This window comes from Xiphias gladius, chromosome 10 (genome assembly GCF_016859285.1).
Source record: "Xiphias gladius isolate SHS-SW01 ecotype Sanya breed wild chromosome 10, ASM1685928v1, whole genome shotgun sequence".
NCBI lineage: Eukaryota > Metazoa > Chordata > Actinopteri > Istiophoriformes > Xiphiidae > Xiphias > Xiphias gladius.
Genome location: NC_053409.1, coordinates 17,642,999 through 17,667,603, shown reverse-complemented (window position 1 = coordinate 17,667,603; position 24,605 = coordinate 17,642,999). Strand labels below are relative to the sequence as shown.

The 24,605-nt window shown below is 40.7% G+C and overlaps 2 protein-coding genes and 1 long non-coding RNA gene across 3 annotated transcripts in view; 1 reads left to right on the top strand and 2 right to left on the bottom strand.

Annotated features, from left to right (window-relative positions):
- Positions 1-1,641, bottom strand: part of col10a1a (collagen, type X, alpha 1a) — a 5,244-nt gene extending 3,603 nt beyond the window's left edge. The window contains exons 1-2 of the mRNA XM_040137593.1: positions 1,532-1,641; positions 995-1,139 (exon numbers count right to left, since the gene is read on the bottom strand). Coding sequence (XP_039993527.1) covers positions 995-1,139; positions 1,532-1,537 — 151 coding nt within the window. The 5' untranslated portion in view covers positions 1,538-1,641. The remainder of the gene's footprint in view (positions 1-994; positions 1,140-1,531) is intronic.
- Positions 742-21,169, top strand: LOC120795584. The gene is made up of 3 exons (XR_005708255.1): positions 742-826; positions 4,949-5,050; positions 21,092-21,169. It is a non-coding gene; the product is annotated as an uncharacterized LOC120795584 (long non-coding RNA).
- Positions 18,457-24,605, bottom strand: si:ch211-266g18.9 (transforming growth factor-beta receptor-associated protein 1). The gene is made up of 11 exons (XM_040137592.1): positions 23,699-24,605; positions 23,313-23,507; positions 22,970-23,124; positions 22,006-22,088; positions 21,503-21,850; positions 21,257-21,314; positions 21,032-21,175; positions 20,707-20,841; positions 20,477-20,621; positions 19,965-20,383; positions 18,457-19,860 (listed from the first exon to the last, which is right to left on the bottom strand). The coding sequence occupies exons 1-11, from the start codon at positions 24,384-24,386 to the stop codon at positions 19,717-19,719; spliced, it is 2,514 nt and encodes an 837-aa protein (XP_039993526.1). The 5' UTR covers positions 24,387-24,605; the 3' UTR covers positions 18,457-19,716.

Below are 24,605 nucleotides of genomic sequence, written 5' to 3'. Positions count from 1 at the left end.
ATACACTAACACTCAAGACCACACCGTGATTAACATTTTTAAAATTTAGAAAATCAGGACTGAATATACTAGAAATATGGATGTTTTTCTGGTTTTGCATATAGAATCTTTAAAAAAAAAAAAAAAAAAACAGAAAATGACTGAAATGTGCCTTGACTAGCATAAGTGTCTGAAAGTAAATGAGCTGGCAACATTTATAGCTAAAATGACTGTGATGAGAAAAAAAAGATTTAATCAACAAAATGTACTGAATACAACGATCGCCTGATAAGATTATGCTCCTCAAAATACTCAGTTTTGATCATCTTAACCAGCACACTACAAACAATAAGAAACACAAGTGATACATGAGTATTCAGTACCAGTTTTTAAAAAGACAGTTATAAGAACTATTTGAATATTGCCTACTGTGTTAACCGTAATGATTACAAAATGAAATAAAGTCTAAAAATCAACAAAAAATGTTGCTACTGTGATTGCCTTGGCTGGATAAGAGGATAAATAAAAAGCTCAGTCAAAACTACTAAAATAGTGAAAGAAATACTGAAATCAGATGTGTTTATCAAATCCCAGAACTTCCAGCAGAAGAAAACTGCAGAGCTCTGCACTGAGTTGCTACTGAAATCCCAGATCCAAATGGGCTGTGTGATTGGAGAAGCATGCACATTGTTGCAGCCAATCAGAGCGCACAGGATGGTTTCAGAGGAAGGTTGAGTTGAGTTTTCAAAGTAAAGTGCAGCTCGCTGTGGCTAGCATTTGTCTGGCTACTTATGCTGCCCACATTGGCCACAACAAAAATGCTTATTCCCTCGCTGAAGATTCAAAGGTGAGGCAAGACTGTCATGAAATGTTGCTCAGGGAAAAATAAGTCTTTAGAGTGGAAAACCTGACTGTAGAGGCTGCGTTTGTGAAGACAAATTTGACATAAAAAGTAGAAATGCAAGCATTGTCAAAGAAGAGGCCGTGTAGAGGGCGGGAGGTTGTGTTCTCTTACCGTGGCTCTTCACAGAGTAGGGCTGGTACTGAGGGGCGGCCTTCATCACCTTCTTCACCACATATCGCTCCCCATGGGCAGCTGTCAGGGTCACTATTAGGAGGAGGATGCTTGCTACTCGAATGTCCATCTTGTAAGATCGAATCTGCAGGGGAAACAAGGAGGCAGTCAGCACGACCAGTCTCAAGGTACAAAGTGTCATCGAGTTTTACATTTTTCTCTTTTTTTGAGTTATTTTACAGAGCTTAAAAACTTTCTCAGCTAAGTCTACATTTTATACATCTTAACAGAAATTCAGTAAGCGACAAATAAGAGAGTACAATCAGATTAACGGTGTAAATTTCAATTTTTGGTTCAGTCAGAGCATCCTGAATCCTTCAAGACTCTCTGAGTATCACCCAGAAAGCTTCGAGCAAGCCAAAATCTGACTCCCTTCCCCAGCCTGCCATAGGAACCATAGGCCTAGGCAGAACCAAGATGTTGACTATGCTCCTCCAGAGATAGAGCTGTATAGAGAGGAAGAGAAAACACACATACCAGCATCCAAAGGAGGGGAAAACAATGTCCTCAACACCAGTGAGATCCTGGTGCTGCTGTATATCCTTAGGGTGGGAGCACAACTGAGGATATGCTGCCTTCCAGTGCAGTGATGTGGGTATTTATACCATATCTACCCCTCGCATCATTAAAAAAAAAAAAAAAAAAAAAAAAAGAGCCCCCACCATGCAAGTACCTCCCTCCTCAGTGCTAGGCTGTAATTAGCAGACAGATCTGCCCAAAGCAGGCATGACACATCAGGGTTCCTCCATGTCTTGAATATCCAGACACATGATTATCACTTATTTCAGTCTTCTTCTGAACTAGAAAATAATCATGTTTGAAGCAAAAAATAAATAAATAAATGAATACATAAACACAAAGAACAGAAACAGGCTCTGTAAGAGGGAAAAATTGATGACACCTTTTCATTTTCACCCTTGTTAAACTTATATCCAAAGTTTTTCCGCAGCATTTAAACTTTTTTATGCCCAGGACATGTTTTTATTAATGGATGTTTATAAGACCCCCTGTATAAATATGAAAATGTCTGAAAATAGTCAAAACAAATCTATAAAAAAAATTAAAAAAGGGGGGGGGGGGGCAGATCTGTAGCTGTGCTGCTTCACAAAGCTTGCATTGAGGATGTACAGTACCGGACTCCAAACTTACATCTTATCCAGCCCGGCTGGTGGAGATTCACCTTTACCTTTCTTGACCGTCCGGGCACCTGCATGCCCGCCATGATAAGGTAAACAAGGGAAATGGTAGGGAAAGTTTGTCCAGAGTGCCATGGACGAAAAGGTACCGGAGACTTTAGATGTCTTAGTTGACTTCGATTGAAAGCAAATAATTGTGTTTATTCCTAATGTAACGCCATCATTTAAGGGGTTGACATATTTAGTTTTTCATATATTTAGTTGTGTACATTTCCTGGGTATTATTTGGTCAGCTTGTCATTGTGGCTGATAGAGGACAAAGTAGCCTTGATTTCAGCCTCTATTTCAAGTTTGTGTGTTTTTGTAAGTGTTTCACCCTCAAAACAGCTAATAAAACTATATAAGGAGCCACTGGAAAAGACATTTGGGCTTGTTTCTGTGAATGCAAGCCAGTGTGCGACAGCCCTCGGGTGCACTACTCATGTTTGGACACCAGAGGGCAGGTTTTACTGTTGTAAAGCACCTCTCCGTGGAGCGAGTATGCTGCTGCTGCTGCTGCTGCTGCTGCTGCTGCTGCTGCTGATATAAAGAAGGGGCTATGCCACTGTGGTCAGCTGTTATTGTTGGCCCCCTCATTGTATACACATCATCTGAGATCTCAGACCTATTCCTACAATTACAGCTGGTTTCTGTCATGATGCTGTATTTCCTCAATCAGCTCTATCCTCCAGTATTATCCTCCCTCACCCTCCACCTTGCCTTGCTTACTTTGAGATCCTCCGACTGTAATTTCTCAATTTCAGGCCAGCCACATAGGAAATGCATACACCCAAATAATCACATGTTCTCCAACACACACGCAGCCATAAACGATGTGTAGGGTACTCTATATTCCATCCCGAAGTCTTCCTGAACATGGGACCATTTATGGTACACGTGCTTCCTGTGTTCTTATGATGTATATACTGTGCATACTGCTGACAACGTGTATATTTGCAGCAATGCTGCTGGTGACGAGTTGCACGACTGAGGGCTTCACCAAGTTTCTAAATGAGGTGTCTTTACTAAATGTGACTGTGACAGGCATCTTTCACCGGGGGTGTAATTAAAGCTTCTACAACATGGAGCTTGTTTGAACCCTTTTTCTGTAAATCAGACCAAATTATCTGCAATTTTCCAAACTGCTACCCTCTGTGGCTTATAGCACTTAATCATGTTTGGCAAGCACGGTTTAAGTTTGCTCTTCCTGGTAAAAAAAACAAAAAACAAATCATAATGTAATTTGTGATCTTCATTTCCAAATGTTTGGATTTCTGTTCATAATGGCTTCCAGCAAAGGTGCAGACTGACGACCTGAGGCGGTGTGACGGTAGACAACTGTCACATCACCTGTGAACGTGACACATGTAACTCAAGCATGAGAAGGAACCCATTCGGGCTGAAATCATAAATGCAAGTCATATTTTTCTATTTTGAATGCACCTGGATGCTCTCGCTTTATCAGCTGAGCCAAACCAGCAGCCGAAGCTTCCTGTTCTGATTGAATTACCGGTCAACACCACACCGCACCACGTGCTCACGGTGCCGCCAGTTTGTGTATTTTTTAGTGATACTGTATTATTTTAAAATCTCTTCACGCTTGTGCCCCAAGACAAGGCCCAGCCATTCCAACTTTAGTCAGATTTAGATGAAATGACAGAGCAAGAGCGGGTGGAGTTAGGATTTTATATGTTTATAGGTTCAGATAATTTCAGTTTATTTATGTTTTTTCAAACATGGTGAAAACCACTGCAAAAGAGGTTCTCCATTTTTAGTCCAATGTTCTGAAAACAATGATTCATCTCTTTATGCATAAAAAATAACAACAATCTGTATTTGCATGTGAGTCTGTAAAGAGGATGAAACATTCATGCTTAGCATTGGGACCAGAGTATACTTTGGCTTGAGGAGCACTTGAATTAACAGTGTAATTTGGATGTTGTTTATAACCTTGCAGCATACTTTTTTTATTTTCTAAACACGCCACTGCACTCATTTGAGAGGGACGCTGTGTCCTTGTGCTCATAGTGGCGGAATTGAAGGCTGTGAATGTGCATGGCAGCGCTCTCTCTGCTCTGCTCATTACAGCACCACAGATGCTTGATGTGGTCGGCAGGCCTCATTGTAATGGCCATTAGGAGTTAGGTTAACAGCCTTCAAGCTGAAGGTGGTGATGTCACTTTGCTATTATACTGACAAGAGCCCCTCACTGTAAAATACGCACATGCTTTCATTTTCATGTCACTTCATACACTCGCTGTATGACATAAAATGCTTTTACTGTATTTGGAAAAGTAAGAAAAACCAAAGTCACTTATAGCAGACGAAAGTTTTTCAGCCTCTTGTGTCAGGATCACATCGATTTCAGAGTCTGTTTTTAGGCCTGCTTGCAAGAATATTTTGATGCAAGCCCAATTGTCCTCTGTAGAATAACATTGAAATGAAAGATAAAAACAAGCATGGGAATCTATGACGGGGCAACATTTCTTTGTCTGACCTCCCTGCGGAGGACATGTGCTGGCATTCCAAGGTCCAGCTTGTTGCTCAGGCCTTCATCCGCATCTAAGAACAGCCTGTAGATTTCACTATATTCCCCACAGTACTGCTGGACAGTTTTACTGGCAATGTTAATGATGTTTGTGCTTGTTCTCTACAATGATAACAGTGTTTGAAGAAACCTTTTTGCATTTTGTCTGTTTTTGTTCACTCGACTGCCCAGGAATTGATGTTTCTGGTTTCTTCGCCATGATGACTGAGGCTCAACCCACACCCAAGAGGAGAACATAATTGGCGGTTGATGTAAGGGGACCCGACCGAGCACGTGAGTTAAGCAACGGCTAAAGATACACCATCACTTCTGGGATACAAATTTAACGTTTCAATAAACTCCAAGGACCACTAAGAGCTACTTTAAACTTTATGAATGGCAAACTTGATGGGGGCCCTTTTGAGTGATTGGTGGGGAAATTACAGGGTCCTGAAAACAAACATGGACCCAAATTGAGCCGGAAGTGTAAAAGTAACTAAAAAATTGTGGTGGTGGTAGTCTTAGAGATGAGGGCTGGTGTCTGGGAGTCACCAGTTTGAAACCCCAAAAGGGAAGGAAGACCGGGGGATAGATGAGAAAGTAACAGCTGGATGTCCAACAACTCTCAGGTTTGTATGTGTGTGGCTGTATGAATATGGGGCAGCGGGTCGACATAAAAAGCTTTCCTGAGCTTCGACAAACGGCCAGATAACAGTAAAATGTTCAGTTTTTTATTTTAGGGTGTTTCATTGTGTGAACACATGACTTTTACTATGTCATTAAGTTGATAAGTTGCAAATGGTTGGGAATCTGTGCTCATGTGCTGCCTGTGATGTTATCACCAGTCTGCTGGATGAAGCCGCTGTCGACACACTTCTGAAAGCGAGAACTCGCTCATTGCCAGTCGACCAAGTCAAGTGCTTCTTTATCTGATTTGATTGTTTCTGCTCTCATAGTTAAATTTGCTGTAAGTTTATTTCTGGAAAGGTCTGACTCAGCTGTTGGTTTGAGCCGGCTTTCTTAGTCTTTGTTTAGCTGAGGAAATCAGAGTTTCAGAGTCGCAGCAGCCAGAGGCCAATTTAACAAGAAGTACTCAGCCAGACAGTTTATGAGGTGCTCCAAAACAGCACTTGTGCACACTTTGTACTACAAAGGTAAAAAGTTCAGAATAATATTTATAGAATTTTTTTTTTTCTTGTTTCGTCCTCTAGCAAGGAAACAATCTTTGCTTTTTATTCATCATATATAACTTTCCACCACCCTCTGGATCATCTTGCTTTGTTCCAGATCTCTTCAAAGTTTAAAAAAAATCCCCAGTCAAACAGTAGACAGGCAGCTCGGAGTATCTGCTTATTGTGGGATCACTTAAAGATATCAATCATTTAAAGATATCAAAGTTAAATTAAACCACCTTAATGGGATTTTTGGTGCTTAAGTGTAGGTGGCGGAGTTCTGCATTTAAGGATAATGACTAATCTGCTCTACATCAAGCCTGCAAAAATATGAGGTTTCAAGCTCTGTATCAGGCAGTGTCAGCCATTTCACAATAAATACCAAAAAGGAGGGGGTGGGGGTGGGTGGCGGGGGTTACATTTTTCTATTCCTGAAATGCAGAGTGACCAGCGGTACACTATATTTGGTTCCAGCCAATGTCTGTCTCAAAGTAAGTGTTGGAGCTGATCATGCTGTTCAAGACATGACCACAGGAAGTTAGCTGGAGTTCAACGTGCAGTACGTCCAAAACACTGCCGGGTTGAGGCTCGATCCGTCGTGGTTTTGCTGGCTGATGGATGTTGTGTGGGCTGGTACTCGGATCGGAGCCAGAAACAGTAGCTTAAATGTAGCTAAATGGGAATCAATCCACATTTTACAATATATACAAACAAAATCATCCTGTCCACTCTCTGGAAATGAACATTATTTCACTCAGATGTTTGACCTTCACTGTGTGAAGAATGATGTATGTACAGAGTTTGACACTATAAGTCTGTTTTGACATCCATCTCCTGAAATGGCAAAGTTTCTCTGTGTTCACCTTAGCTCTTACTTTTAAGAAGTTACTGTACGAGTACGATTTGTGGCATCAGAGTTTGGAGACAATCATGGTCCAGCATGCGGCTTACACAAGTGTGATGCGGAAACTGAGAAAAGAGCACTTGTGTCCAGAGGGTGAACTGAAAAATATTTACATATTCATGTATTTTTGTCTTTTTAGTGAGGAATGAGTAGATGTCATTTTTTGAATCTTTATCTGAATAAGTGTTTTTATGTCGTAAAACATGTCTGTTTAGTTCCGTAGGACCTTTCTACACTGAATAACAGTGAACAGGAAAAAGAACATACAGGTGCCCTGTGATGTTTTCCTTTAAACAAACATATGCTCTGCTTACACTCACTCTTACACGCCAAGATGCAGTATGTGTATCCTTAAAGTCTAATGTGTTGAATGCCTTTCCTTCCTAATAAACCATTTGTAAAGCCAATTCTTCTTAAAAGTTTGAAACCTGAATTGTTTCTATACATTTTTACTTGCTAGTAGTCTTCCTCTGTCCTGTTCTGTTGCGTTGCTCCATTTATTGGCACTTAACTATTCAATAATGTGTATTGCTCCATCTGTGCACATGTGTGTCCTATGTGCGTGCACGAGAACAATCAGAACGAGGACCCAGCCTTAAAAATATTGCTCCATAGTGTTAGTGGTGGTCATAAACTCCTTTAGGGTGTCTATACATTTTTATTTTTGCCCTTAAAGGTTTTTCAGTGTATCGCAGCAAATAATGAGGAATGGCTGCCCTTGACCCAGTGCGCCTTCCGGTTCCAAACTGGCAAGGAGCATTTGGTCCCTGGTATACCTGCTTGCAGATCTAGTTTTTATGTTTGAAATTAGAAGAGAATCAAAGCCACTGGGTTAAAATGAAATTGAAACATCAGTAATACAAATAACAAGTCACTGACTAATCTCTACAAAATTAAAGTATTAAAAAAATGGCAAATATGCAGTTGGTTTGTCAAGTGAACTCAGATGTGACCAAGAAGTCAATAGAAGTCTTACCATAAAACCAACACCAAAGTATTCCATTGGCCTGCTACCTGACAGGATTAAGAAAAGAAAAAAAAACAACCCACAATCATCAAACGAGTGGCACATTCAGATGGTGGGACTGTGGAGTTTGCTATTGGTAATCCACAGACACGAGAACATCCCAGAATAACTCAGGACAGGAACACACAATCTGAAGTTTCATTCCCTATGGTTTGCATGCTGGTAGCTGGCTCCTTGCTGTGTTTGTTTGACGGGGTTTACGGGACCAGACTAGACTTCATATTAGCAGGATATTTTGAAGAGAGACGCACCAAAGGTGGTTCCCAAATGCAAAAACATTTCTGTTGTGAGTTTGTCCAGAGCCTCACGTGGCCTGTGATTGTGGAAATGGAAAGCTGTCTGATACAGCATGGGTCCAGGGTATTTCTTGACTTCACTGTATCTTTTGAACACCCACCAAAAAGGAAACCATAGAGCATTAAACATTTCTAACCACAGGTCATCCGAGACAGTCTCTGACATTCAGACAAAACAAACCTTGAGTCAAAGTGTAAAAAAGTTCATAGGCTAAATTTGACGGTTGTGTTTCGTGGACATTTACTCTGAAATGTAAGAAAGGGACAGAGAAGGAGTTTTGTGTTTGCATTTCTGCAGGATGCTTTGAAATTATAAGTGATTTAACCTTTTTTACACAAAGAAAAGTCATGGTTGAGCACATCTGTGAAGGAGCTATTAGACCTGCATTTATATGAAATGAGCCGTTAACCCCACTCCCTTTTTTAACAGGTAACACGGGGGTTCAGGTTCATGTACACGAAATGTGCACCCTTATTTCTCTAGCTTTTTACATGCACTTGTTCATAAAAGGCTTTTTGTGAAAAGGTTACGGCTGAGGCGTCTAAGGGGCTGAATGCTGGCTGGATTTTGTTAAATGATGTATGTGAGTCATCGGCATTGCATAGATTAAAGCTATGGAAATGTTATTTTTTAAATGAAAATCAAAGTAGCTTCTTGGGGGGTCTACTAGATTATTTATTTTTTCATACAACTTAATAAATATACCAGCGTGGCCTCTTTCTTCCTGTGTGCAAAATTCCGGTTCATATTTCTCTTAGAGCTGATCAACATATAATGGTTGAAATAATAAATGCTTCTAGGTGGTCTCCAGGGCCAATGTTGCAAAGCAGAACAAAGGGTTTGTTATTTTGATGAGCCAACAGTTTCTCTGTTGAGAGCCTGTTTTACTGTGCGGGCTCGTCCCGTCCCGAGTGGAGCCAAGTGGTCTTAAACACAGAAAGAGTGTGAGTCATTGTGCTCTGTAATTTCAGCACACTGCTTCTGCCTTAAGTGACCGAGGCTGTAGACCTGTTAACCAGCCTGATCCACATGTAAAACTTTCCCCTTCCTTCTAACATCATAATTATAATGTCACTTCCCAGAGATCTCTACCTCAATTGCAGCATGTATAGGTTTAACTGCAATGACAGCTTGCTGGAAGATCTTTCTAGCACAGGCCTGATGACTATTTTGGGTCCCTGACCTTTTTTCCTGAAAAAGAGCCACTGTTAATCTCTTCTATAATTCCTGTACCAAATCTCTTTCTTTCTTGGGTAATGCAGCTACTGTAAATACTATTTTTCAAAGGTTACGAGCTTTGCTTTTAAGGCACATCTAAAGCCTGTAAGTATATGTCTTTCTCTCTGGAGCTGGAGCTGGACAGTCAAGTCTGGATGGCACAAGGTGAAGTGCTAAATCTGCTGAATGGCACACATATTGTATAAGACTTTGAAGAGTTTCCAGTTGAGGTTTTTCTCAGCTATTTGCAGCTCTGTATTTTAAACAAAATCTCCAAATGTGGAAGTTTGAGGTTCTGTGGTAAAGGAAGAGAGAATTACAGTCCTAATACTGGTGCAGGTTTTCTGCAACAGTGTTTACATTGGTCCAGTCACCTTCTGGTCAGTTTGCAACAGCTCGTGGTTGGATAAAACTGTGGTTGTAGCCACTGCTTGAATCTCATCTTATGCCAGACACACAGGTGGACTGAAATCGTGCCTGGAAAATCCTGTAGTAGCATATAACCGGCAGCAGCTATCTTAAGTGGCTGTCAAATAAAGGCACAGACATTTAATCAAACATGTTTCCCAAAGGTGGAAAAAAGGCCTCACAAACAGACCAAGCTGCGGTGTACATCTCATTCAGTGAGCCAAACCAGCCATTTCCATTTTCGCTTGGAGTGTGGCAGTGAATTTTTTTTTTTTTCAAAGCCATCTGTTTCTATTTCAGCTAATAATTTGTTTTACAATATAAAGATGCACTCATTCCTTTATTCTCTTCTGATTTTTTGGGGGGGTGTAGTGGTGTGCATTGTTTCAGGGAGCTAAAGGGGGGCATAGTCAAATTGTCCACATAGTAGCTTTAAACCTGCATTAGCTGAATCTTGGGGCAAAGCAGCAAGCAGCAAACATACCATAAATTGATACTGTGAACATGTTAACAAACGTGTTAGCAGTAGCCATCTTACAATTGCATGGATGTAGAGTTGTGTTTCTGGCCATGATGATGAATGTAAGTCCAATATTCCCTCTTCTTTTAACTCTAACATAAGACTCTTTAGCTGCCTAATTCTCCACTGTTAGCACCAGCAGGCTGCTAACTGTGTCTGTCCTGGCGGTTGGTGCTGGGCAAGTGCCGTACAGTGGATCTTTAGAATTTTTTTTTCTCAAAAAGCCCCCTGTTTGCGCCCGAATATGACCGTCCTGATGAGAGTGGTGGGAGTGAACCGAAACAGTACAGTTGCGAGCCGTAACACCGAAACTCCAAGCTAAAAGATGCTAAAATGCTCTGTAAAGCTGAGTGGAAGTGCAGAGTCAGGTGGGTTTGTCACTACAAACCCGCAGACATTAGAACCCACTATGACTCCCTTTCACGTTACACATAGTAATCTGATCCAATGTTTATACAAAAAATATGGATTACAGCAGCTCGAATTATTCTTGATGAACATTTGTCGTTTGATATTTGGGTTATTTGAAATATCGCTCAGATAATGAGGACCTCCCAATGAATATCTGGGTATTTTTTTTTTGTTTCAGGCTGGACAATGGCAAGGCCTGAAGCCACAGGGGGAAAAGAGTGTGGAATTGTGTTGAATATATACACCACTGTACACCATCTGAACAACAATTTTGCTGAACAAGAGCGCGCAAGAATTTTTAGTTGACCCAAACTTAAGGTCATGTTTGAAGACAGGTATTACGTTGCAATTCTAATGACAGAGGATTGTCCCTCTCCTCCTCCTGTTGCTCTGTTGTTAAGCCAGTGAAAATTGCATACATTTGCTGTTATCATAACAGATCTGAAATAAGAGATTTAAAACCTAAATGAGATTATGTTTGGACTCTTATTTCAAAACCCTTTACTTTCACTTTATACACACAGTGTGAAGCCCCTCAGTTGATTGTAGAGTTTGATCCCCCCTATACCTCACAGACAAGTGGTTTGCTTCATTGCAATTAAACTAATTATATTCCACGCCTGTACACATACAGCTACTGTAAGCTATACTTTCACCCACTATTATCTCTCCAAGGTTTCATGACTGTGAAACACCCTCTCCAAATTAAAGGTCGGAAACGTGCCAAAACCTGACATTATAAGCTGGGGAGCTTTTTTTGGGGAGTAAAAAGATGCCCAGTCTCTCCAGTCTGTCAGTCTGTCTCAGTCTGCCAACTGAGAGCTTAATGTAAGCTTCAGCCGGTCGAAATCAGACCTCTAGCTGAGGTGAGCTCTTCCAGACAATTTAAGCTTTCTGCGCTGTGATGAAATGCAGCAATAAACTAAATGTCAGTAATCACCTGGGGGTAAGAAAAAAGACAGGTATGTGCAGTCGCACAGAGGTGCACAGAAAAATACATACTTTGTCAAACACATTTTCGAAACAGACAGCTGGAAGGTATTTTTCAGACTTTTCAAACCACAACCGTCACCGATAATTAATCACTATATTTATCATGCACCTGAAGCTTTTCATTTGAATGTGAACCATTGCTTTTCTTATTCATGATTTGAATTAAAAAAGTTTTTTTTATTTTTGTTTGTTTTTATTAATAGTGTGGAAAAAATTATCTGCGTAAGTGCCCAGTACATAACGCCCCTCCAAACACTGTTCCAGTTTGGTGATTTATACTTTACCCTCCAACAAGTCTGGCACACTATGCAGGAAAAAGCAACAAAATAATTTAGACACAGTCATCCTGCTGTATTAGGGGATTTTAGATGACAGAACACAGACAAATAAAGGTATTTATACCAGTTCAGTATTATATTTTGTGCTATAATATTCACTTTTCATTATGCATGAAGAGAAAGATTCAAAAGTTTTTAAAATATCTAAAACACTTTTTTACCTCAGGATTGGAACACAGTGAGCAAATGTACCTTCCCCTGCTTTTTATTGGCTTTAAGAACATGCCTATTCTGGTTTACTCATACATATAATAGTGGCTGTTGCCATGGTTCTTTTGCTTCATTAAGCAACATGTTAAGCATGCACAATGTTGTGTTATAGAGCACCGGGTTGGTTTTGGTGTTTCGACAATGGAAAGCTAGAGAGCTTTATTTAGGATGCTGTGATTCACTGTGCTGTCACCACAATGATGAAAGCGCTCTGATTTATTGTTGTATCTGGACCCACAGGGTCCGAGCTTGTGCTCAAAGTTGATTGAACATATCAGTCAGCCAATGATCCATCATAGATAGCACTGGCTGGACCAAACGGTGGCGGGGGAAGTATTCAGATCTTTTACTTAATACCGGTACAACGCTGTGAAAACACTGCATTAAAAAGTTAAAGTCCTGCATTCAAAACCCTACTGGAGAAGTACTGAAGTATTATCTGCAAAAGTACTTAAAGTTTGAAAAGGGGTCACAGGATGAACCTGGAGGGTCCTGAGATGATTAATGGGTTAGAAAATAAGAAAAAACCAAATTCTGCTACGCAAAATTTGTTTTTGCGTAATTCATTTTGGAATTTTCTCAGATCTTTGCTTTTTTGTGAAATATTGAACAATTTTATCTTTTTAAGTTTCAAATTGTTATTTAAATGAACCCATTGATAAATTTAGAGAGGAAACATCTATTTTCTAACAATTCTTGACATCACAAACGTTACAAGGCGCCTTGGCTTGGGAATCACTGGTTTAATCTTTGGTGTATAGTTTAACAGTTGTTTTTATAAGGTCATAAAATGTTTTTTTAGGTTAAGTTTCTAATTTATTTTTTTTTATCAAACTTTGTGGTTCTTCCTCTGGAGCCACAACAGGCTTTATACAACTTTTTCACATACGCAGTAGTACTCCGCTGGACCTGTGAAGATTTTGATGTGTAAAATTGGCGCACTTCCTCTTCAAGTATAGTACTTTATTGAATGCAGAACAGATATACATTTTTCATGTGCACATCTTGGTTAGAGAACGTCTTGTACTCTTTGGTAATTGTTCTTTGCATTTTTTTTAGATTCAAAGTGTTGCGCAGGCACTCCTGAAATACCCTGAAGTATGGGTATGTGTTGGTGCATGAAACCACAAAATGCAGAGATGTCGTGCAGCCTCACGTCAGCTGAGAATCGTTCCATTCTTCTGTGCGCCATGGTAGTTAGTGTTCATGAAAGACTTAATGAAAGCCTTGAAATACCCTTTGTTCAATGCTTCCAGAGATGTTCGATCTGTAGAAATAGAATAGTAATTCTATGCTAAAACACAATATACCTCTAATTTGTCCCAGCTCTGATTGGAGCTTTGATTGCTATATATGTTTATTTTAGTTCATGGGACTTTTTCTGGTCTAAAATACAGATTAGTTAAGATGTCTACTGCAGTTGCTTTAGCTTGAAGATTGAATGAGGCCATTTGGGGTCAGTACTAGTCCCCCCCGGGGACTAGTACTGACTCAGGCCTAGATAGCAGAGGGCGGGTGTTTTATACTCCAGTGGTTGATATCAGTGGACATTTTTAACTCCCTGGCCTATCTATTGTGGTGAAGGGTGTGTTCATCTGTGGGGAGGATTGGCGCTAAATGTCTAATTATGTGTGATCCTATGTTCTCAACTTTCCCAGGGTACAGTAAAAGTAACTTAATGCGGCACATGCTCTGTAATCAGAGATGTCAAACACCAAATGAGGCACAGTCTCACAGATACGGCTCAGAAACTGTAAGGGACCCTGTGGCGCAGAACACACGTCCCCTCTGTTTTCAGAGCTTTAATTATGTTCGTTGCACACGGGACAGGCCATGAAGCCTTCTTTGTGGGACTATATTCATCACCTGCAGCTTTGAGTATCAGCAAAAGGAGGCTCTGAATTAAGATGTACAAGAGAGGGAATCTATATTGGGCATACTTGTCAATAAGGTTTGTTGACGTATGTGTTTAGTTGTATAAAATTAATTCAAATTAAAGGTGATGTGATCTAATTTGTTTGCTTGTATGTTATGCTACTAAAAGCTGATCACCATATAGATAATGAACTTTATTTCAATGAATCTGTGTGTAACAATGAAGCCTGCCAGATTGCAGTTCTGCCCAACTTTTAGATTACTCAGCAGGTCCGTTTCTGTTCTCAGAAACCCAAATGGTCTAGAGATGAAAGTTGGTAGACCTGGAAATGAGACACAAGCCTCCAGATAAAAAAAAACAAAAACAGGTGGATGGCCACAACTAGACCCCTTTGGGCCGAGTACTTAACTCTCCACCTGAAAGTCACTTTTAGAAAAGAGCACCGTAAACACATGAGGCTGCCAAAAAACGTTACACTTTCCAAAAATGAACCCTCATTCTTCATCCAAAATTGAGTCATTAGTCGTATACAGCACAGATCATTACGCTAATTCCACTTAAGTTGTTTAGGAATACATCTATTTATGGCTGACTTTGGGTCAGAGAAAGAAGTGAAGTTTCTGTGTTTGATATTTCTGTGAGATTTCTGGCAAGTTCATTGAAAAATGGAAGCTACGAGAGTCACCTAACAGTCCTTAAAATTATTGAGGGGGGAAGGCAGGCTGAACATTGTGTTTCACCTTTTTTTTTTTTTTACCTGTCTCCACCACCTGAACCTTCTGTTTCACTTTTTAAAAAAACAAGACCCCTTTTTTTATGCATAAGGTAATTTGGTTTTAACTAAAGTATTATATAAACAAAGCTTTAAAGCTTTATAATTTATATATTTTTTTATAATAATAATGTATCAAATAACAGTGGGTGTGAGGGGCGTTGTTTGTAGTAATTAACCTACAGAGAATTCTCATCTGAATCTGCAGACCCCCTTGCCTTTATGGAGCTTCATAGCGAAATCCAGCTTGTTGTTTACCAACTTCACTGTTTTAGGTCACTTTTACCACTCTCATAGCATCGTTTTCGGTCGCAGCAGGCAGCTCTTTTTTAGCCAAAAAGATCAAAAAACCTATTGTACACTACCTCACCAGCACTAAACAGTAGACAGACACAGTTAGCAACTTGCTGGTGAAACCTCAGGGGTTGGTGGAGACCAAAAACAGAGCTAAAAGAGAGTGAGACTTATATTCATCAGGTGGCCAGTAATATATCTTCAATTGAATAATAATGTCATACTATCAGCTGTATGTGTAAATAAGCAACTGTTTGCTACTGTAGGTTCACCATATCAACTTAAAAAGTAATGACATGTCAATGTTGTCCATATCTTTTTTCCACGGCCCCTAAGCAGCCAAAACATCAGTTATTGCATGTTTAAGTGTCCTGGCCGCAGTTTGATTCTGCAATAACTGCAGAAGAAAGGAAGATAGTGTGTGAGTTAAAATTGGACCTGAACAGATGTACATGCTCAACCTTTCAGATAGGTAACATTGTAAACTGTAAACAGCGATATCATGGCACAAGAAATCCATCTTTAAATATGAGGAAAGAAAAAAAAACCCTTCCCTGTACCCCCCAAATAGTCAAACTACACAACCATCAGCAAAAATAATACGCTCTCTTTTCTGTCCACCGCCTCCCCCTAACAGTTTTCATACAACCCCAAGCACTTTACCTATATTTGGAATAATATAATTTACTTCTTAGGGGATGACAAATAAATTATATTTTTGCAGTAGTGATATTTATTCTGAAGTGCTATTTATATTATAGCTCCCTGAAAATGTCCAGTCAAACAAACAGAAACAGCTGAACAGTGAACAATATTAGCCCTGCAAACATGACTCTGACTCTGTAGACGTGACTTTGACTCGCTAAACCATACAGTATGATGTATATAACCCATCCTTCCATGGAGCAGGACAGGGTGGGTGTCTGTGGTCACCGTCTCTGCCCTGTGTGTCTCCAGTGGGCCACCTTGCACATTTCTCCCAGTGGCATTCTGCCAAACCCCAAGGTAGCAAGCCATGAAAATGAGAGTGTTGCTATAGAAGTTAAAAAAAGATATGTTTTGATCATCCTCTTTGGCTCTTTATTCCCATACTTGTTTTGCTCTATCTACAGAACTAGTATTGCTCGGCAAAGTGGGAATTAAAGTTCAATCATTTAGGTTTTCTGCTACCTTACCATTATTGCTACCAAAAGGGTTGCAAATTGAGATTCTCCTTGTCTTTCACCAACCACCGAAAGACTGAAAAATGCGTCATAAGGGACACGATACGGTAATTTGTGGCTTTGACTATAAATATGATGCACGATGCACAGAGGAAGCATTGTATATTCATTTTTCCCATAGGCTTTATTTAGAGAGGTACCTGCTGCAGTTTTCATAATCCTTAGGCAGCATTTTCTTCATGGTCTTTTTTTAAAGTTGTTGCCAAAGAGCGGAAAATATATCTTCATATAACTCTATGATATTCAAAAAAATAAGTCACTTAAAGGTTCTAAATATCAAAACTACACATTTTAACCCTTGTGCTCTGGTAACATTGTCTTCCTCAAGGTCTTCCTCATGCTATATAATTACAAAAATAAACATTTTTTCCTTGAAATATCTCTTTGTCTTCTCTTCTCGTAAAACTCAATATGTAGAACAGCACTGAGGTGGTAACCCTCTCCTTTGTCACAACCGGAGTTTGTACATTTGATGAAGGTGAAAAAATACAGAAAGGACCATAAAGCACAATTATTACCTCAAATAAGGAAATATTTATTTTTTTGTATATGTTATATGGAATATCATTTACAAATATATATGAATTTTGTGTGTCCAAAAGTCATTTACGGTTTTAAGGTCCCTTTAAGTCCTCTTATAAACAAACTATGATTAAAAATCACTGATATAGACCATATAAAAATTCATTGTATTAAACCATTTTTACAGCTGTAGTTTCTGAGACCCTAAATAGAAGTACTGTGACATTTTCTGTGGCAGACTTCTGAAACAGGTCATCTGTTCAAAATCACAATTAGAAGCACTTCCCATAAAATAAGGAAACATCATGAGGTATAAAACTGATAAATCAACATTAAGTTTAGCTGTTCAGGAGGAACCCCAAACAGAAGACCCACTTCTATAACATACTGTATAGGCAAGGAGGCCCTATGCATCCCATACAAAACATCCCACCCCATACAAAACTATATTAATGTGAATAATTACATCCTACAGTCCAGACAGCAGACATTTTTCCTTAAATTTAGAAAAGCACAAAAAGAAAATGTTTTTGTTTTCCCTCCTTGCGTTGACTCTGTGGCAGAATGGATATTTATAATGGGAGACCAATGTCTGGATACCCAACATACTTTCCTCCTTAACTGTTGACTTTTGCATCCAATCCATTCCCCCTCATGTGTGAATTGGCCATCTGGCCAGCACCCCAGAGCACCCCAGGGCGCCCCGCAAGATCCAGAGTCTGAGCCTACTCAGGCACTGAACTCGATTGCGAGAGTGATACATTCACTTCAACAGGAACAGCTGATTTCAACTTATTATACTCAATGAGAAAAAACATTTTGATGCATCAGATGAGAAAAGTTAAAAAAAAAAAAAATCATTTAAATGATCCAAATGTTTTTTTTGTTTTTTTTTGGAGTCTTCATTTAGGCAGAAGAAGGTGTATCTGCACTTGTGTCTGCTTATTTTTACCTTTTGTTTACTTATGGCTGTTGGTCAACATCAAAGATGAGAAAAACATTTTTGAGGTGCAGCATAACCTCAAGTGTTCAAAACAACTTTAAAATTCCCTGAGGATTTCCAAGAGAGGGGAGGAGTGGACACAATCTCGGCCCCCAGGTCCACCCAGTGGTCACTGGTCATCAGGTCCGGCCTGAGGCTGAGCCAGTCACAGAGCAGCAGCCCTTACAGTCAGTCCATATAAACTGTGAGAAGCTCCCTTCACATCTCAAAACAAGTAAGAATGGAGTTGGGCTTTTATGGTTTTCTTTGAGCTGATACCTCTCAGCTGTTTATCCCAGAGTGCTTACAGTGACTGAACAGTAAATTGAAATTAAATGCCTAGATTATCAAAATTACAAGCAGCCAGTATGGAGGAGTGGACGTGGCAGTTTTCCTGCAACCACATAAAAGAAAAAAAGCAAGGACCATGGTTTTTCTTGAGGTTTTTTTGGCATATGATTCAGTTTATTTAGGCTAAATTTATACACTCAAAGTGAGAAACATCAAATCGAGTGTAGCCTTCTCGTAGCCTTTAATCCTAGTTACACTCTCCAAAAGGCTTCCTAACACCCCCACTGTGAAACAATAAAAGAACACAACACTCAGTTGCCTTAGTCCCTCAGAGAGAAATATGAGAAACTCCCACAAGCCCCTCATTAGGAAGGAAAAATGGAAGAAATCTTGGCAAGGGCATCACAAAGACATAATCCCCTCTAACATGCTCATAATTCACTATTTATCTACATTGCAATTAGTCACTCACCACAGGCCAAAAACGTACAAGCCGTCCAGCAAAGTTATGGTTCCAGCCCCTTTAGGCGTCTCCTTAACGCTTGTCCCAAAACGCATCAGGATAAAGAAATACTCACAGTTATGGTTAGCCTTAATGACTAAATTCTGACAGAAATAGACAAAATACATCTCGAGTCTGGTGTCATCTGAGTTAATGATATGTGTTTAAGTTTATTTACAAGATTTCCATACCTTGCATGTGGACATTGTGTGTTATTATTTGGAATACATGTCTGTGATCTTCCCTAAAAACATAGGGATGATGTTGGTAAAAATTGCTTCTGATTTCACATTCCATACAAAGCACAGACACGTCATTTGGTTGCTTGTAAAAGTAGTTTATAACAGAAAAAACCCAATACTCTGCACTTCCACGAGCTGTTTGCTCCTCATTTCCAAACCTGTAATTGTTTTTTTGGTCATAAATTATATTAATGCACAGGCTGAATAAAAGAAGCTCTCTCACGTGCAGCGTGTTGACTTTCTATTTCAGGCCTATGCAGACAAATACACACAGTCAGTGGAAACCATGATGGTGGGGATGCATATATACAGCAGTGGAGGATGGTCAAATTCCCTCTGGTCATCAGGGTGACCACAGGTGGTTTCCATGTAAAACACCACTGTCTGATCAGTGAATATATGTCCCTGAGTGTGAGTCTATGTCCTCCACAATTCACTTTATAGCTATTGCTGTCTACAGTGTCTCTAGGAAATGGCTCAGACATGCCACTCTGAAAAAGTGCACTGCACGCTCTTTTTGCATTTTGAAACCAGTTATTTACACAATATATTTTCTTTTTTCTAATTAGGGAATGTGTCTGGTCCAAGGTCCTTGAATTGAATCCTTGTAGAGAGTTTGCCTAGATGACACAGTCTAATCTAGATAAATTATCGGTTAGGAAGCAGACACTTATCTGGCTAGAAATGAATGCGATTCTCAAGAGTGCATAGACACACATATTTGCATGAACAGGCAACAAACTGGTCTATCCGTGTCTTTACGATGCTGAAAAGCCGGTACAGCTGGTGTGCATCAGCTCGCCACGCAGGTTACAGGCAAACTGTGGCTCTGTGAGGTTTCTCTGACAAACCTTACACTTCTGCTCCTTGTCCAGTCTGAACTTTGTTTTTGAGGCCTGCATCTGCAGAGCAGAGAGTAAAAGGGCAACAGGGTTCAGAAAAGAGGAAACAAGAATACACACAACATTCACTGCAGAAAAAATATGAAATATGTTATTAAACTCACCCAAGTGACCTTGTGCTGCATGAGCTCCGCCTGGGCCAGCGCCTTTTGCAGCCTCACCATCCGCCTCTGGTGGACAGTCTCCCTGACGCATCCAACCAAGAAGTGGGAGACTAGTCGAACAGACCAGGAGTCTGGTAGGAGCTGGATGACCTCCGATGTAAAGGCCTGAGGGTTGTTGTTGAGCAGATCCACCGCAGTGCGGGTGAGATCCTCCGACTTCAGGTAGATTTGGAGCAGGGTGAGCAGCAGGGCCTGCTTGAACTGAGTGTCCCGGCCCTGGGCAGCCCTGCAGCAGTAGGCCTCTGCAGCCTGGAGGTCTCGCTCCAGGTGAACAAGCACCTGCAGAGCCTGGGAGTGTTCCCCGGTCCTACCGAGGAGAACGGCTTTCTCTGTGTGCAGGGTTGTTGCGTTCACTCTCCCTGCAATGATTAAAAAAAAAAAAAAAAAACTTTTACTGTAAATTATTGATGATTCTATAATGATTTATGTTATGTTATAAGGCATCCACACACCATATACGGTGGAGATGTCATAGAATTTGGATTCCCATAGCAGCTGTTGTAACTTCCTTCTCGTCGGCCTCAAATCTGCTTCCTCTTCCTCTTGCAGCGACTGGGTAACATATGCCAAGGCCAGACGGGTGTGATGCCTCTCCTCCTGAGGGCAGATTACCCCAATCATTTCTCAGTGCATTAAATAAAGGAGCCAGGCTATTAGATTAGGTAACTGCTGCTGTACCCACCTCACTGCTCAAATCATGGATTAAGAACTCAAGATACAAAACCAATGCCAGTGGGTACTTCTCCAAGTGAACAAGGACGGCTTGTGTCTCCAGCCGATCATCTGGTGGACGCTTAGTGAAAATCTGCACACCTACCTTTTTTAAATAAAGAAAAAACTGTTGTTGGTGATTTAATAACCAATGATTGCACCATAATCAAGGCAATTTAGTTAATATGGTGGAGTGGGTGGCATTTCGCAGTGTGTTTATATCTGTAACATATAACTGTATTGTGCAACTCTGCCCTCTACAGTCACGATGGGAGCATGAAAATTAAAGAGCGCACCTCTTGGTGTCTTTGCAGAGTCCAGTCTGCAAATTTCCACACAGTATCTCTGTCTTTCAGCTGACTGAGAGTCCACACTATGTGGCCATATACATCTGAGCAAGAGGGGTCTTTGTGGGAACCATCTGCAATCTTCACCCAGGTCTGGAAAAACACAACAGGCTAAAACACACAACACTTCTACATGTAATTATTATAAAAATGTGGAGTGTAGGGGAATGATACCTTTATTGCATCAGTTTGATTCCCATGGCTTTGATAGAGGGAACCCAATGCAAAAAATCTGAAAATGTATTGAGATCAAACAGCTAATGGTCCACCAGAAATCGTACAAACTATGACAAATGTCTCAAAAACTGAATTGAGACGATTCTTTCAAAACCATAATCGTATTTGTGCACTAAGCAAAATATCCTGATTTACACGTGTGATTGCAAGTCATCTATGTAACAAACGATCATTTATTTTCACCTGTTGTGTCGCTCCAGAACAGGAACGCAATGATCCAGTCTGCACTCATTGGGAAATGTCACCAGCTGCTGCAGATTTTCAGTGTCTCCCAGTTCTGTGTACAGCCTCAGGAGGGCGCAGTCCACCTCCGTAGTGCACTTCAAGTCCTGCTCTGTCCCCCTGACTGCACTGAGAAAATCTCCCAGGAAGGCAAGGTAATGATGAAATGTGTCTCGGTCCTCTTGCCAGAGCACCTGGAGATCCCTGCCCTTGTTCACTTGATCAACCTTGGACTGAAAGTCCTCGCTGAGACATGACTGCATGTCAGGGTAGAGGCGGATGATTTCTCTGGGGTCCAACTCACATTTACTGTTCAAGTGGGTAATGAGTATTGATTTGTGTTAGACTTCGGTGTACAATTCAGCAGAAATGACAAAAATCACATACTATTATGGCACAGTTTACTGTGATTTATGTTGTGTGTTTTGAATGTGGAGTGTCATGCTAGGGGGTTTTACTCTCACATGAATAGTTCTCTGGCTTCGGAAAAACCCTCCTGGTAAAAATGAACAAATCCGGCCAGGCAAGCGATGGCCTTCTGCAGCTCCTGTCAGTAAAAAAAAAATACTCTCTTAAAACTAGACACCATATTTAATGCGCCAATAAAAAATCACTGAGGCAGAAGACTGTGTGACTTTCCTTAAAATCTCGAGGGCAATATTTTACACCTCAGGACATTCGAACACCACAAAACCTGACAAATAATACAAAATGACTCATCAGCATGGTAATTCTAACAGGCTCCCCTCTAACCTGTAACCTGAGATATGGCACAGATTAGACTAAATCTCAGACACCATCTGCTGTCCGCGGTTGCATTCATCCAACTGGAATACACCTACAGTAGCAGTTCACAGTAATTTATTCAGTCTACGCCTCCACTTCCTGGTGCAATCTGTTCTACAGTGATTAAATATTAAATTCAAACACTACAATGCCAGCTGGGGTTCTAATGCATGCATATTATGTACCCATCGGTGGTATGTATGAATCTACAGTATAAAAAGGATGAAACTATGAGACAAACTGGCAGACAGCAGTAAATGTAGACAAAGCCAGAGTTTGCAGTTGCAAATGTTAGCATGCTAATATGCTAAACTAAGATGGTGACCCTGGTAAACATTATACCATTTTTATATCAGCATGTTAACGTTGTCATTGTGACTAGGTCTACAGGCTGAAGTGACCATTTACTTCAGAGCATAATCATTTATATGGTAAAATAGATTTGACCAAATATATATTTAATGTGGCTTTTTTACATGATTAAATGATTAAATTAAAGAAAAGAGAAATAAATGTATCTGCGTCATCTAGCTGTCCACTAGTTTTGTAACCTTTGAGAAGAAGAACACATTTGTTAGAGTCACAGATTTCAGAGCAGGGACAGGTTTGCGCCATGCTGTATGTCTACAAATTGCATTTCACCTTGTATGAGTCATGAGGGAAACGGCTTTGAACTCCATCCAGCAGTAGTAATGCCTCCTCGACCCTCTCATGTCCTACAAGTGCTTGGATCTGCTCTTCGAATGGCAGCAGACGCAGGCTGAAAATGTCTCTCTCTGTGAAGACTAACACACCATCTGAGGGGAGATTTTTTTTTGGTTTTCAGAAACACTCAGTGTGTAGGAACAGTGGTACAAGAATGATTGAATGAATCAGTGCAAACTGAGACAGACGTGGCTTCATCTTTTAAACCAAAACCAAAGTTTGGCAGGCTCTCAGTGTAGTCTGCCAGGATTAGGTGATGAATTGATATTGCCTGGTTTACCTGATGTGGAGAGCAGGCCCTTCGCTCCGTGGAGACTCACAGTCTGTTTGCACTGCTGATCTAACATGCTGTAGACAGACAGCACTTGGGACTGCAGGGTTAGGATGTAAGGGAAACATACTGTAGCTGCCAGCACCTCCAGAGGCCACTGCAGGGGAGGGCGCTGGCATATCCCTGTCTTCATCACAAACATGCCTGAGGGATGAGGATGGAGAAATGACATCTTGGAAAAACAAATATCCTCCGGCTAGATGAATATATGGGTGAGTGATATGAGATGATCAACTGTATAGCTGCTTTGGAAAGGAAGCATATAATGACACATGGAGATGTCTGTACTCGACAGCTTGTAGAACATGTACCATAAACATTTTGGCAGCTCTTACCCAAAGATCCAGGCCCATTCAGGAGGAATTCCCCTCGTCCCGCTGAGGTAACAATGACACGCTGCCTGTTGTGGTTGTGAGGAAAGAGTTCCTCACTAATGCCAGTCTCAATGTCACAGAGGAGATACCTTTCGCAGGTAGCCACACACAGACTGGTGCCATCTACTGCAAAGGCCAGAGGTTCCTGAGGCAGAGGGACTTCCTTTACGACCTCCCACCTGTCCACTCCCACCACGTGGATCCGGATCGCCTTCCTGCGGCTGGAGGACGTCACCATCTCCACACATCCTACCTGAGCTGTGAGCAATGACTCGCACACCTCAAACAAAGACACATGCTGGATTTTCTTCATAGTAGAAACGGGCTCTAAGGAGAACATGTTGAGGGCAGTAATGCTCCGGTCCCACAGGACCAGCAGATGGTTGAAAAGTGGGACTGCCCTCAGATGTGCTACTGGGTTGCTTGAGCCTAGTTTTCTTGCCCTACCTTCTCTGGTTTTGGTCCAGCCAGGACTGGGGTCTCCATTTGTGCTGCTTGGTAGGATGAGGTGCTGGACTGTTGCAGATTTGGTCCCTATATACACATTTCGATCATAGCACTCAAGGCACTGGATGCTGGATTTGTCCTTTTCTTTTGGGGCTACTTGCTTTTCATAGACATGTGTTTGTCTGAATGCTTTGAAAGCCATCGAAGAAATGTATTAACGTTGGACTTTGGTTGTGCAACTCACGTCAAGCGTTACTCAAGTAATAGCTCACCAGCAAGTAGAGAAGTTTTTCAGTAGAAATTCTTTTTTCACTGTGAAAAGTCCTTACAGTAGGTATCTGCCTAAATCAGAACCACAGCTCTTCTTCAATGAAATATGTAAAATAAGATGCCCCTACCTCTCTGCTGTCCCCCTTTCCTC

Coding starts and splice junctions, on each gene's coding strand:
- si:ch211-266g18.9 (XM_040137592.1), bottom strand. CDS start 24,386: ATGGCTTTCAAAGCATTCAGACAAACACATGTCTATGAAAAGCAAGTA. Junction 20,842..21,031: donor CTCTGCAAAGACACCAAGAG/GTGCGCTCTTTA, acceptor TATTTAAAAAAG/GTAGGTGTGCAGATTTTCAC. Junction 20,622..20,706: donor TCCATGATTTGAGCAGTGAG/GTGGGTACAGCA, acceptor ATCTGCCCTCAG/GAGGAGAGGCATCACACCCG.